The sequence below is a fragment of the Anolis carolinensis genome, unplaced genomic scaffold (assembly GCF_035594765.1).
Source record: "Anolis carolinensis isolate JA03-04 unplaced genomic scaffold, rAnoCar3.1.pri scaffold_21, whole genome shotgun sequence".
NCBI classification, from domain to species: Eukaryota; Metazoa; Chordata; class Lepidosauria; order Squamata; family Dactyloidae; genus Anolis; species Anolis carolinensis.
The window spans coordinates 546,795-561,070 of record NW_026943831.1 but is presented as its reverse complement, the minus strand read 5'-3'; the positions used below and the strand labels follow the sequence as shown (position 1 = coordinate 561,070).

The window sequence follows — 14,276 nt, the reverse complement described above, 5'->3', positions numbered from 1 at the left end:
GCATCTGGAAATTGCAGTTCAATCAGAGAGCAGCGTCCAGGCTTCTGACAGGTGCTAGTTTCAGGGAGCGTACTACACCTGTCCTGAAGCAACTCCATTGGTTGCCTGTCCGTTTCCGGGCTCAATTCAAGTGCTGGTTATTACCTATAATAACCAGCTTAGGTCCAGCCTACCTGGAGCACCGTGTCCCCGATACATCCCAGGGCGCGAACTTAGATCAAGCGGGGAAACTCGCATCAACTCGTGAGCCCCCACCAGTATGCTGTTGCACCTCAGCACTGGTTCACCTTGCTCTCAACACACACTCCACCACAGCAGGCTAGGTTTAAACAGTTTATTGATAAAAGATAGCAAAGTCGGAATAAAAAGCAGTAAAGAAAGCAAATGCAATGGCAGTCAATAAAAAGCAATATGATCCAGAGGTAAAAGCAGTTTGCAGAATATAAATCCAAGTCTCTGATATAGGAAATTAGTCCTGAAAAACAAGGCACCATAAACGTCAGAGTAAAATCCAAAACACAGTTTCCAGGCATGAACATAAACGAGAATTCATTTCCATGAGCTAAGACTGAAATCGCTCTCTGTTTCGCCTGTATTTACCCATGTTAACAAGCAAAAAAGGCATTTCTCTGCCCTTGAATTCCCATGCATTTGCCAGCTATTCTAAGGGAACATCTGGGGCGAATCTTTAATCTTAACCTCATATATCTATCTAAGGAAGACTCCCCTGAGTCACTGCCCAAAACACCTGGAACTTGTTGATGTTCAAATTCCTGGGAAAGGTCATCCTTATTATTATTTTATGTTTCCTCGCTAGCCTGCGTCCTTTCTGACAATTCAATATTTCCATCATCAGAGCCTTCGAGATTTCTCTCTTCAGCATTGCTTTGGTCAGACTGCATAAACCCAAGTCCCCCTTCATCTTCAAACTGAACCACAACATATGCATTTACACATAACTAGAGAAGGCTCCTTCTGTGACGCAGCCCCAGCACCCTGGAACTCCTGCTTCTTGGCAGGGGGTTGGACTGGATGGCCCATGAGGTCTCTTCCAACTCTACTATTCTATGATTCTATGATTCTATTCTAACTCCCTTCCTGAAGAATTAAGGGCTGCCCCATCTTTGCTCAGATTTAAGAAGGGGGTCAAGACTTCCTTATTTAACAAGGCCTTGAATTGAGCCATGGCAGGAGTTGCAGATTTATGATCGGCATGGCGGAAGGGCAAGTGGGGGAGGAGACTAGGGTTTGGAACTGAAATGTGGGATTTTGTTGATTGTTGTTTATCTTGGTCTTATCAGTGTTGTTCTCCTGATTCAATATCCTAAATAAATAAATACATTTCCACTTTGTGATGTATCAATGTATATGTGCACAAACTATAATTAGGCCAGGTGTGGAAATCTGCCAGGGTCTTTGGACTGTGAGCCCTGATTCCTTAAGGAATCCTTCCTCTGCCCTTTGACCTCTGCACACTTCCCATCCATGTGTTGTAGCTCAGCAGCAGTCACAACAGCCAGGGGCTGATTGTTTCCCTGATTTACAGTCAGACTCGATTGTGGGCTTTCCTGGAATTCCTTCTGATGCAGGCCAAGAAAGTGAAACTGTGTCAGATTCAGATGCAGGCACAGGTGCAGAATGTAATTGCCTCTAAACCTCAAGGCCAGGCCCAGGAGTTGGAATCATCCTCTCTAGATAAGGAGTCCAGCAAAGACAATTGGTGAGAAACCCTCATGGGGAAGCACCTAGTGATACTGGCCTCAGCAAAGAGGCACGTTTGCAGATTAGAGCAGATAGCCAGCTTCGTAGATCAACACAGCTTTGTGGGAAGCAGAAATTTCAGGGCAGACATAATGCTTTCATGTCTGTTTATTAGGAGCTAACAGACACTCTGATTTCAGTTCAGGCAACGTGGCTTTCAAGTACAGCTAGGCCTGGGTTCTCTAGTTCCTGTTTCAAGTCTTGAATTTTGGGATTCAAGTATTCTGGAAGTTTTTCATATTTTTGTTTTGTATTCTTGTTCAAGTTTTGCTGATGGATTTTAGCTGCCTTTGTATTTTGGACTGTCTTGCTTTGGGATTTACAAGAGACAATTGATTGCTGACTTTTTGGATTCTACACCTTATTTCCTTATCCCTGGTTTAACTATATATATTTGTGTGTTTTTTCAATAAACTGTTTGCCTTTACTCTGGACTCTTGTGTGATGCTATGGTCATGTGTGACTTCAGGCCTGGGGTGCGACACCATGTGACCCACTCTTCATGTGCCCCCCCTTCTCTCTCTCTCTGCAGGTTCCCCCTAACTCTGATGCAATGCTCCCTCCGCCCTCCTTCCATGGGTAGCCCTCTGCACAGGAGGACCCCCCTTTGAGCCGTGGCAATGATGATGGACAGCCCCCCGAAGCTGTCTGGAGAGACGCTGATCGTCCACCACATCCCACTGGTGCATTGCCAGGTACCCGACCGGCAGTGCAAGCGCAGCAACCCCTTCGGCCAGCCGGACCTGGGACCACTGCAGACGGTTCCCCTCCTGGAGCAGGACTTCCTGCAGGCCGACTCGTTGGTCCGCCTCCGCCGCATCCCCTCGGACCCTGCAGAACCAGTCCCGGCCTTGGAGACCCCACCAGAGGAGGGCCGGGCCTGGGACCCCGGGGCCAGCAGGCGCCAGAACCCCTTCCTGCTGAGCGAGGATGAGGAGCCCCTTGAAGACAACGGGCCCTTGGGGCAGCGGTCCTTCCGCCTGCACAGCCATGGCCAGCCTGCCTTCCACTTGCACAGCGAGCTGAGCCTGCCGCCCTTCCGCCTCCACAACGCCGGCCACGGGGCCAAGCCGTGGGGGGCCACTGTTGCAGCTGGACAGCACTCAGACAACACAGTGGACGGCAAGGAGGACAGAGGGAAAAAGAGGCGGCCAGAGAGCATGGAGCTGGATGAGTACAGCTGCCACCGTGAGAGGGATCCTTCAGACTCCTCCTCAGAGCAGGACTGGGCTGGTGACCCTGATGGTGAGCTGGGCCCTGGTCCAGAGGCGCCTCGCAGCCGGACGTGCAGCTGCTCCTCGGGCTCTGAGATCCAGCGCTGCCGGTGCTGCAGCCTCTCTAGCCAGTCGGAGCCCCTGGACCACCAGATGGGCTATGCTAGCGACTCCTCCTGCAACAGCTCCGACGGCGTGCTGGTCAACTTCAGTGCCCTGTACCACAAGATGAACGGGCACCCGCCCAACCTCAATTCCTGCGAGGAGGAGTCCTCCTCTGGCGGCAGCCACTCGGACACCGGTGGCGGGGGCGCCTTCTACCTGGACCTGCACTCCTCCCCACAGGAGGCCAAGCTGCGGTGCCCGGAGCCCCTGGGCACAGCCTGCCCCTGCCACGGACCCTCCTCTCCGGTCCTGGATGCCAACTGTAACTCATATGACCCCTGCGGCTCCGGTGGCTCCTCCTCGGACCTGACCGCCTGCTTCCAGAGCCAGGCCCGGCTGGTGGTGGCTACCCAGAACTACTACAAGCTGGTCACCTGTGACCTGTCCTCGCAGTCGTCCCCCAGCCCGGCTGGGTCCTCCATCACCAGCTGCTCCGAGGAGCAGGCCCGTGTCAGCAGCCCCCCGCTCCAGCCCACCGAGTACTACCTGTTCCAGCGTCCGGCAGAGAACGCTGCTGAGGAACCACGAGGCCTGGAGGCCAGCGATGCCACAGAGCCCAACGCCAACACTGTGGAGGGTCAGTTGTACGTCAACATTTCCCCACCCACTTTGGCCACCGGGCGCCAGCGCTCCCGCAGCTATGACCGCAACCTGGACCGCAGCCCCTCCGCTGCCGGCCGGCTGGGCTCCCTGGAGCGCATGATGAGCTGCCCGGTCAAATTGAGCGAGGGCCCCCACAGCCTGGCCCTGCAGAGCTCCCCGCCAAAGCGGGTGACCTCCTTCGCGGAGCTGGCCAAGGGCCGGAAGAAGAACGGAGGCAGCAGCAGCAGCAGCAGCGGTAACAACAACAACAGCAGCAGCAGCGGCTCCCCACCCTTCAGGGCCAGCCGGGACTCCTCCCTGGAGTTCTCCCCAATCCCGGAGCACCGGAGGGGCGGCAGCGGCGGTGGAGGCAGTGGCTCCGTCTTCCTGGAGGACCGGGGCCCCCGGCACAGCCAGAGCCTGCCCCCCATGCCCTGGATCCACTCCCTGCAGCACAGCCCCGAGGAGGAGGAGGAGGGCCACGGCAGCGGGGCCCAGGAGACCTCTCCCTACGGGCAGCCCTTCTTACCATCCTTGGCAGAGACAGGTGGCCTGGGCCAGAAGGACGTCCGCGCTCGGGCCGACGGTGAGTCCCTCGGAATCCACCATGGAAGTGGAATCCCTATGTGCAAATATTGGGGAGTGCCCGATGATCTTTCAGAGAGTGACGACTTGGCAGATGCAGGGAATGCTGTGGATAGAGCCCACCTTGATTTCAGGAAGGCCTGTGAAATGCCCCGTGGCATTCTCCCAAAGAGGATAGGGAAGTGTGGGCAGGACAGTGCTCCTCTCAGCCAGATTAGGAATTGAATGACTGGCTGAACCCAAACGGTGCTTCTATCCTATGGCTCCTCTTTCCTCCTCCTGGAGAGAAGAAGGGGCCAGTGGGGGGAACGACCATATAGAGCAGTGATTCCCAAAGTGGGTGATACCCCCCCCCCCCAGTGAGCGTTGGAGCAATCCAGGGGGGCGGTGATGGCACCCATTAGAACACGGGGTCAGGGCCAGGGGAGGGGTGGGGCCTCTTCCCAAGGGCTGAGCACCTGAGACGCCTTTTAGGACATGGGGCGGAGCTAGAGGAATGGGCGTGGCTTCTTCCCAAGAGCCCTAGACAGGGCTGAGCATCTATACCTCTCCTGAGGCACTAGTTGGGACACAGAGGGCGGAGCTAGGGAAGGGGGCGGGGCCTCCTTCCAAGAGCCAGAGACAAGTTAAAAAAAAGTAAAGGTTTTCCCCTGATGTTAAGTCCAGTCGTGACCGGCTCTGGGGGTTGGTGCTGTCCATAGACACCTCCAAGGTCATGTGGCCAGCATGACTGCATGGAGTGCTGTTACCTTCCCGCCAGAGCGGTACCTATTGATCTACTCACATTTGCATGTTTTCGAACTGCTAGGTTGGCAGGAGCTGGGGCTAATAATTTTATAATAATAATAATTTTATTCTTGTATCCCACCTCTATCTCCCTGCAGGGACTCAGGGCAGCTTACAAATGCAAAAGAGTATACATACAAAAACATCAAATACCGAAAACGCACAAATGAAAAATTAAAACATATGATTAAAATCAAACCATTAATAAGACAAACTTAAAACACATCAATAAAAACATGAGGATGGGCTGATCAAAGTGCACTAAGTCAGACTTATAAACATGGAAGAAGTTAAAAGTGCTATAAGAACATGGGGGAGAACCCAAAAGTGACTATATAGAGAAATTACCCATGCGGATGCAACCGATCAAGGATAGCCATTTGTACAAGAATTTAGCATTCAAGAGAGGGCGCTCATTCCGCTCCCGGGATTTGAACCTGGGACCTTTCGGTCTGCAAGTTCAGCAGCTCAGCGTTTTAATACACTGCGCCACCAGGGGCCCCTTTGTGCCAAGTGTGGTTCAAAGCTCATAATTTTGTAGCAAAACATGTGGAATACATTGCCAAAATAGTTAGTTTCAGATACAAAATTGCAGTCAAAAACCTTGCAGAAATACTTAGTTTCTCTGCATCAGGCATCAGAGACTGTTTGGCTTTGCACGTTAGATCTTCGTCCCAGTAAACCAGGTCTTAGGAGAGGGTCATGTGGGAAGGGGCAGCGAGCCTTTGCCCGGCCAAGGACCCCTTGGAGGCGACAGGCCCCCCTCCCCCCTTCCAGAGTTTTTGGAGCTGCCTCGACCTCTGTTTGCGTTCTGCGCATTCATGCTGCTGCTGCCTGATAAGGAGGCTGCCGGGGCCTTGCCAGACTGAGAGAGACGCCCTTGATGGGCCGGGAGAGCGCTTCCTCGGCCGGTGGTTGAAAAAATCCAAAACGTGGTACGAGTAGTCCCGTGGGCCATGGGCGGATCGTGACAAAATTTCAAGGAGCTGGGACTTGTAGTTTTCTCGTAAAAAATACTTTTCAAAAAATAAATTAAAAAAATCGCAAAATCTCGGCCGGTGGTCGAAAAAATCCAAAACGTGGGACGAGTGGTCCCGTGGGCCGTGGGCGGATCGTGACAAAATTTCAAGGAGCTGGGACTTGTAGTTTTCTCGTAAAAAATACTTTTCAAAAAATAAATTTAAAAAATCGCAAAATCTCGGCCGGTGGTCGAAAAAATCCGAAACGTGGGAGGAGTGGTCCCGTGGCCCGTGGGCGGATCGTGACAAAATTTCAAGGAGCTGGGACTTGTAGTTTTCTCGTAAAAAATACTTTTCAAAAAATAAATTAAAAAATTGGCAAAATCTCGGCCGGTGGTCGAAAAAATCCGAAACGTGGGAGGAGTAGTCCCGTGGCCCGTGGGCGGATCGTGACAAAATTTCAAGGAGCTGGGACTTGTAGTTTTCTCGTAAAAAATACTTTTCAAAAAAGAAATTAAAAAATTGGCAAAATCTCGGCCGGTGGTCGAAAAAATCCGAAACGTGGGAGGAGTAGTCCCGTGGCCCGTGGGCGGATCGTGACAAAATTTCAAGGAGCTGGGACTTGTAGTTTTCTCGTAAAAAATACTTTTCAAAAAAGAAATTTAAAAATTCGCAAAATCTCGGCCGGTGGTCGAAAAAATCCGAAACGTGGGAGGAGTGGTCCCGTGGCCCGTGCTTTTCCTGGCGCCAGGTTTGGCTCAGACCCCCCCCCGCCCCCTCCCCCTCCCTTCTTGGGATGCCTTCCCTGGAGTGGAGCCCATTCCTTGTTGACATGCTTCCCTTCCTGCCTGCCTTCCTTCTGGGGCACCTCCCTGAACCTGGCTGGGGGGCATGAAAGGGAGACTCAGCTGTGCTGGTGTTGCCTGTGACTCCCCCAACCCCGTCACCAGGCCTGGCCGTTCCTAGAAGCCCAACCGGACTGGGCCCCTTCCTTTCCTCTGAGACGCCAAGAAGACCCCCAAGAGAAAGAGAGGCGAGATGGGGCTCCGGCCCTGAGCACCAGGTCAGATCCGTACGGGAGAGAGAGCTAAGATGGGTATGGGGGGCTGTGTTTGTGTGGGGGGCCCTGAGGGCAGGAAGAGCCGTGGCTCAGTGGGGCTGCCCCAGGGGTCAACAAGGGCGTCCCCTGACTGGTCTGCTTATGCAAAGTCCCCGTCTGTGTCTGTGGCTCCTGTCCTCATGGGGAAGAGGGTTCGTAGGAAAGTCAATGGGGCCTCAGGGTTGTTGTATGTCTTTCGGGCTGTGTGGCCATGTTCCAGAAGCATTCTCTCCTGACGTTTCGCCCACATCTAGGGCAGGCATCCTCAGAGGTTGTGAGGTATGGAGAAAACTAAGCAAAGAGGTTAATATATATCTGTGGAAAGTCTAGGGTGAGAGAGGTCAGTATGAATGTTGTGTAGTTAATCACTTGAATTAGCATTGAAAAGCTTATCTGCTGTCTTCTTCCTGCCTCTGGGGCATCCTTTGTTTAGAGTCGTTAACTGCCCTTGGTTGATTCATGTCTGGAAATCCTCTGTTTTCAGAGTATTGCTTTTTATTTACTGTTCTGATTTTTGAGTTTTGTAATACTGGTAGCCAGATTTTGTTCATTTTCATGGTTTCTTCCTTTCTGTTGAAGTTGTCCACATGCTTGTGGATTTCAATGGCTTCTCTGTGTCGTCTGACATGATAGTTGTTAGAATGGTCCAGCATTTTTGTGTTCTCAAATAGTATTCTGTGTCCAGGCTGGTTCATCAAATGCTCTGCTATGGCTGATTTCTCTGGTTGAATTAGTCTGCATTGCCTTTCGTTGATTCATGTCTGGGCAATGCTGCGTTTGGTGGTCCCTCTGTAGACTTGTCCACAGCTGCATGGTATCTGGTAGACTCCTGCAGAAGAGAGAGGATCCCTCTTGTCCTTCGCTGACCGTAGCATTTGTTGGATTTTCTTCGTGGGTCTGTAGATAGTTTGTAGGTTGTGCTTCTTCATCAGCTTCCCTATGCGGTCAGTAGTTCCCTTGATGTATGGTAAGGACACCTTTCCTCTGGGTGGATCTTTGTCAATGGGGCCTGCTTGGTGAGGGGTGAAACTCAGGAGGAGACCCCGGGGCCTCTCTGCTTCTGCCTCCTCTATTCTCTTTTCTAGCCCCCCAGGCAACACAGGCCGCTTGGTTTGGCTTGAAACACTCTGGCACTCCTTGGCATTATCATACAATCCTAGGCCCGGGCTGTGGCGCAGGCTGGAGAGCAAGCCAGCTGCAACCAGCTGCAATGAATCACTCTGACCAGGAGGTCATGAGTTCGAGGCCCGCTCGGAGCCTATGTTTGTCTTGTCTTTGTCCTATGTTAAAAAGGCATTGAATGTTTGCCTATATGTGTAATGTGATCCACCCTGAGTCCCCTTCAGGGTGAGAAAGAAGGACGGAATATAAATGCTGTAAATAAATAAATAAATAATACTGTGCAATCCTAATAATATAATATATTGTGTATACATATAATATTGATAATATTATTATACAATATAATATTTATTTACGTATTTATTACAGTATTTCTACCCCGCCCTTCTCACCCAATAGGGGACTCAGGGCGGCTAATAATAGTAATACAATATAATAATATTGTATAATATAATAATGTTAATTATATATTATATATGAAATGTAATATTACTAATAATATTACGGTATAGTGGTATAGTACAATATAGTAATATATAAGGCTAATATTGTGATATGCTAATACAGTAGAGTCTCACTTATCCAAGCTAAACGGGCCGGCAGAAGCTTGGACAAGCGAATATCTTGAATAATAAGGAGGGATTAAAGAAAAGCCTATGAAACATCAAATTCGGTTATGATTTTACAAATTAAGCACCAAAACATCATGTTATACAACAAATTTGACAGAAAAAGTAGTTCAATACGCAGTAATGTTATGTTGTAATTACTGTATTTACGAATTTAGCACCAAAATATCACGATATATTGAAAACATTGACTACAAAAATGGCTTGGATAATCCAGAAGCTTGGATAAGCGAGGCTTGGATAAGTGAGACTCTACTGTAATATAATATATTGTATGTACATATAACTTGTAAGCTGCTCTGAGTGAGAGAGGGTGGGGTATAAATGTAGTAAACAAACAAACAAACAAGTAATTGTTGTTGGTTTTTGTTTTTGTTTTTTGTTTTTGTTTTTTTTTGCAGTACAAATAAGACATGAGCAGTGTGCATAGGAATTTGTTTGTATTTTTTTTAGTGATAATTCGGCCCCTCAGCAATCTGAGGGGCCGGACCCCTGGCTTGGGTGGTACCTTCCTACTTGGCAGAAAGAAGGGAGTTGGATTGGATGGCCTTTTGAGGGGGTCTCTTCCAACTCTATTATTTATTATTATTTATTGACAGCATTTATATTCTGCCCTTCTTTCTCACCCTGAAGGGGACTCAGGGCGGATCACATTGTATACATATAGGGCAAACATTCAATGCCTTTTTAACATAGAACAAAGACAAACAAACATAGGCTCTGAGCGGGCCTCGAACCTATGACCTCCTGGTCAGAGTGATTCATTGCAGTTAATTGCAGCTGGCTTGCTCTCCCGCCTACGCCATAGCCCGGGCCAGTATTAGTAAATTAAAGAACAATACAATATTTAAAAATAAAAACAATTTTAACCAACACACTGTGTAAACCTATCAGGATTTCAATGGGAAGTGTGGGCCTGCTTCTGGCCAAAGAGATAGTCAAGTTATGTAGGATTGTTGTTGTTGTGCCTTCAAGTCATTTCGGACTTTGGGCAAGCCTAAGTCTAAAACTGAGGGCGGGCAGGGGCCAGGTCAATGACCTTGGTGGGCCTCATCTGGCCCCCGGGCCTTAGTTTGGGGACCCCTGATCCAAGCCCTCCTGACAGATGGCCATCCAGCTGCATTCACCAAAGAAGGAGACTCCGCTGCACTCCCAGGCAGAATCCTATCCCGCTGTCAAATAGTTCTTCCTAATGTTTGGGTGGAATCTCTTGAAATTTGAATCCATGGCTCCACTGCGCCTTAGTCACCAGAGCAGCAGAAAACAAGCTTCCCCATTCCTCCTCCTCCTCCTCCTCCTCCTCCTCCTCCTCCTCCTCCTCCTCCTCCTCCTCAATGGACCTTCCTTCCAGATGTGTAAGCATGGCTTTTGTGCCCCCTTCTCCCATCCTTTGACCAGAGACGAGACCCGCTTTTCTCCTTCTCAAAATTAGCCTGTTTGTCTTGATTGTTACTGCTTTCAGTAAAACTTGTATATAGTTTTACCAACGTCTCTGACGTCTCTCCGTTCTGCGTTCCACTGACTCCATCCAACTATTGCTGCGCTGCAAATTCCTCTGACATCCTTCTCTTCTTCTCCAACAGACCGGGCTCCCTAAGATTTCATGGCTTCCAGGCATTTTGACCCTTTGGGAGGTCCTTCTCTGGACACCTTCCATCTTGGAGCCCTTTTCCTTGTGGAACGGTGGTATTCCACGGGAGGCTTGACCTCAGCAGAATATACTGTATTTACTCAAATCTAACGCTCGCCTTCCTTTTTTGCCAAATGACTGCTCCAAACTTTGAGTTCACATTAGATTTGCATCATACAGTAATGTCAGTGCTGGGGAAGCTGCTTCAGGAGCTGTGCCTGGAGCTCCTATTTGAAGGAGGTCACCTCAAATTTAATGGCCAGGGCTCAATGCTGTGCAATCTTGGGATTTGGCGTTTGGTGAGACATCGGCATTCTTTGGCAGAGAAGGCTCAAGGCCTTGTAAAAGTACTTCCCCCATGATCCCATAGCATTGAACCAAGGCAGTTAAAGTGAATCTGTTTATTTATTTACAGTATTTATATTCTGTCCTTTTCACCCCGAAGGTGACTCAGGGCGGATAACAGAACACAGATACGCAAACATTCAATGCCGATTATAACAATGACAAGACAGACAACAAACAGAGGTATATATAGGCTTTCACATCTTTCGGCATCTTTGTAGGCTCTACTCTGTTGCAGTCACAGGGGGTTCCCTCACTTCGTCTCCCTGCCGAAGAGATTTCTTTTTGTTGTTGTTGTAAACTTCTCCTTTTTCTGATCGAAATGCTGAGCCTAAATACCTCCTCGCTTTAATGCAGTTTGTATTTATCTACTCACATTTGTTTTCAAATTGCTAGGTAGGCAGAAACCAGGCTAAAGGTCAGGAGCTCACCCTAACCCAGTCTTCGAACTCTCAACCTTCTGATTGGTAAGATGTATTGCAGCTTGGTGATTCACCTGCTGTGCTAAAGCCCGGCATATTCTGCAGCAGAGATGCCCCCAAGGTCTTCCTTTCCATTGCTGGAAGCTTTGGTCTCCAACACAATTGTTTCTGAAGAAAGGATTATACGCAGGCAGGAACCGCAATGTGCACCTTATGGGCCAAATGACAAAGAGTGCACTGGGTTGTTGTATGTCTTTCGGGCTGTGTGGCCATGTTCCAGAAGCATTTTCTCCTGACGTTTCGCCCACATCTATGGCAGGCATCCTCAGAGGTTGTGAGGTCTGGAGAAAACTAAGCAAAGAGGTTAATATATATCTGTGGGAAGTCTAGGGCGAGAGAGGTCAGTGTGAATGTTGTGTAGTTAATCACTTTAATTAGCATTGAAAAGCTTATCTGCTGTCTTCTTCCTGCCTCTGGGGCATCCTTTGTTTAGAGTCGTTAACTGCCCTTGGTTGATTCATGTCTGGAAATCCTCTGTTTTCAGAATATTGCTTTTTATTTACTGTTCTGATTTTTGAGTTTTTTTAATACTGGTAGCCAGATTTTGTTCATTTTCATGGTTTCTTCCTTTCTGTTGAAGTTGTCCACATGCTTGTGGATTTCAATGGCTTCTCTGTGCAGTCTGACATGATAGTTGTTAGAATGGTCCAGCATTTTTGTGTTCTCAAATAGTATTCTGTGTCCAGGCTGGTTCATCAAATGCTCTGCTATGGCTGATTTCTCTGGTTGAATTAGTCTGCAGTGCCTTTCATGTTCTTTGACTCTTGTTTGGGCGCTGTGTTTGGTGGTCCCTCTGTAGACTTGTCCACAGCTGCATGGTATCCGGTAGACTCCTGCAGAAGAGAGAGGATCCCTCTTGTCCTTCGCTGACCATAGCATTTGTTGGATTTTCTTTGTGGGTCTGTAGATAGTTTGTAGGTTGTGCTTCTTCATCAGTTCGCCTATGCGGTCAGTGGTTCCCTTGATGTCTGGAAAGAACACCTTTCCTCTGGGTGGATCTTTGTCTTGACTCTCATGGCTTGTTCTTGGCCTTGCAGCTCTTCTGATGTCTGTGTGTGCACTTCTTGCAACGGCGCATTATATTCATCAGCAAATCCTTTTTTTGGCTTCAGGGTTTTGGAATGAGATTCGATGGCGCCTTAGACCCGAGTAAACGTCCCTCTGACCCGTCCCTTTCTCTTTCTCTCTCTCTCTCTCTCTCTCTTTCTGTGCCGTTGCAGGCGGTGCCGCGGACGGGAAGGTGTTCCGCTACAGCAAGGACCAGCGCCCGACCACGCTGCCCATCCAGCCCTTTGTCTTCCAGCACCACTTCCCGCGGCAGCCCAAGGCCCGGGCGCTGCAGAGCCACCTGGCCGCCAGCCTCTCCCAGCTCTACAGCCGCTCCTCTTCCGCCGGGCGCTGTGCCGCCGCGCACCCGCCTCCCTCCGCCGCAGCCTCCTCCGCGGCCGACCAGCCCATGCCCCAGCGCTCGGCCGACGGGGCCACCTGCCCCAAGAAGCCCCCGCCGGCCCCGGCCGCTGCCCCGGAGACCACGCGCCCCTCGCCGCTGGGCAGCTACTCCCCCATCCGCAGCCACGGGGGGCCCTTCTTCCAGAGCGGTGCTGCGGACTCTGCCTCCTCCTCCTCCTCCTCCTCCTCCTCCATCTTGCTGCCCACCCCCGATGGACACCCGCCCCGCAGCCGGTCCTGCCCGGTTTCTGCCAACCTCCTGCCGGTCACCTCCGTCGCCGGGCCTTCTCCGGCCACAGCGGGCCACAGCGCCAAGGAAGAGATCCCTGCTCCCCTTTGCCGGAAGGACGGACCCCCGGAGTTTGAGCTGGGAGAGGTCAACTCCCTCCCACCCCTCCTCTTGGCCGGGGGGCTGGGCCTGGCCAGAGCTGGGGGGACCCACCCCGAAGCCCAGTGGAAGGCCGGGTGCGGCGAGGCCCTTGTCAGCGTGGGGTCCGTGGGCACCGTCCTCAGCCGACCCCTCAATGGTGAGTGAGTGTATGGGGGCGGCTCAGTGGTCTGGGGGTTGGCAAGTGTCCATCTGTTTGGGCACAATAAGGGACTGTCGGATAATGTCATTGCCACTGAGGCTTTCCCCGGTAGAATCCTGGGATTTGTAATGAGGTATATGCCATTCTCTATCCACAGTGGCACAGTGTGTTAAAGCGCTGAGCTGCTGAACTTGCGGACCAAAAGGTCCCAGGTTCAAATCCCGGGAGCGGAATGAGCACCTGCTATTAGCCCCAACTCCTGCCAACCTAGCAGTTCGAAAACATGCAAATGTGAGTAGATCAATAGGTACCGCTCTGGCGGGAAGGTAACGGTACTCCATGCAGTCATGCCAGTGGCCACATGACCTTGGAGATGTCTATGGACAATGCTGGCTCTTCGGTTTAGAAATGGAGATGAGCACCAACCCCCAGAGTGTGAGTAGATCAATAGGTACCGCTCCAGCGGGAAGGTAACGGCGCTCCATGCAGTCATGCCGGCCACATGAACTTGGAGATGTCTATGGACAACGCCGGCTCTTTGGCTTAGAAATGGAGATGAGCACCAACCCCCAGAGTCGGTCACAACTGGACTTAACGTCAGGGGAAACCTTTATCTTTACCTATTCATCCCAGGATTCCCAGGGAGCAGCCATGACAATCAGAGTGGGGTCAGTGAGCTATAACTGTGTGGTGCGTAGAGGCCAGGGGTGGGTGCACATTACAGTAGACAAGCACAGCATGTTTGTGTTTGCATGCCAGCGGGGCTGCCTCCCCTGGACCTCCAGTCATGTGCTGCCGAATCCCCACCCACCCACCTTGAAAAGGTATACCTGTATTGACTCAAGTCTAATGAGCCATCGAATTTAACATTCCCCTCCGTTTTCAGGGTTTTCAAAATTGAAGTGTGCATTAGATTCAGTGGTGCATTAGGCTCAAGT

General features: G+C 50.5%; 1 protein-coding gene across 4 annotated transcripts in view; it reads left to right on the top strand.

Annotated features, from left to right (window-relative positions):
* rusc2 (RUN and SH3 domain containing 2) overlaps nt 1–14,276 on the top strand; it is a 91,182-nt gene that overhangs the window by 53,228 nt on the left and 23,678 nt on the right. For all 4 annotated transcript variants that reach the window (XM_062966507.1, XM_062966506.1, XM_062966508.1 and 1 more), the window contains exons 2-3: nt 2,294–4,308; nt 12,580–13,335. In XM_062966507.1, coding sequence (XP_062822577.1) covers nt 2,382–4,308; nt 12,580–13,335 — 2,683 coding nt within the window. In that variant the 5' untranslated portion in view covers nt 2,294–2,381. The remainder of the gene's footprint in view (nt 1–2,293; nt 4,309–12,579; nt 13,336–14,276) is intronic.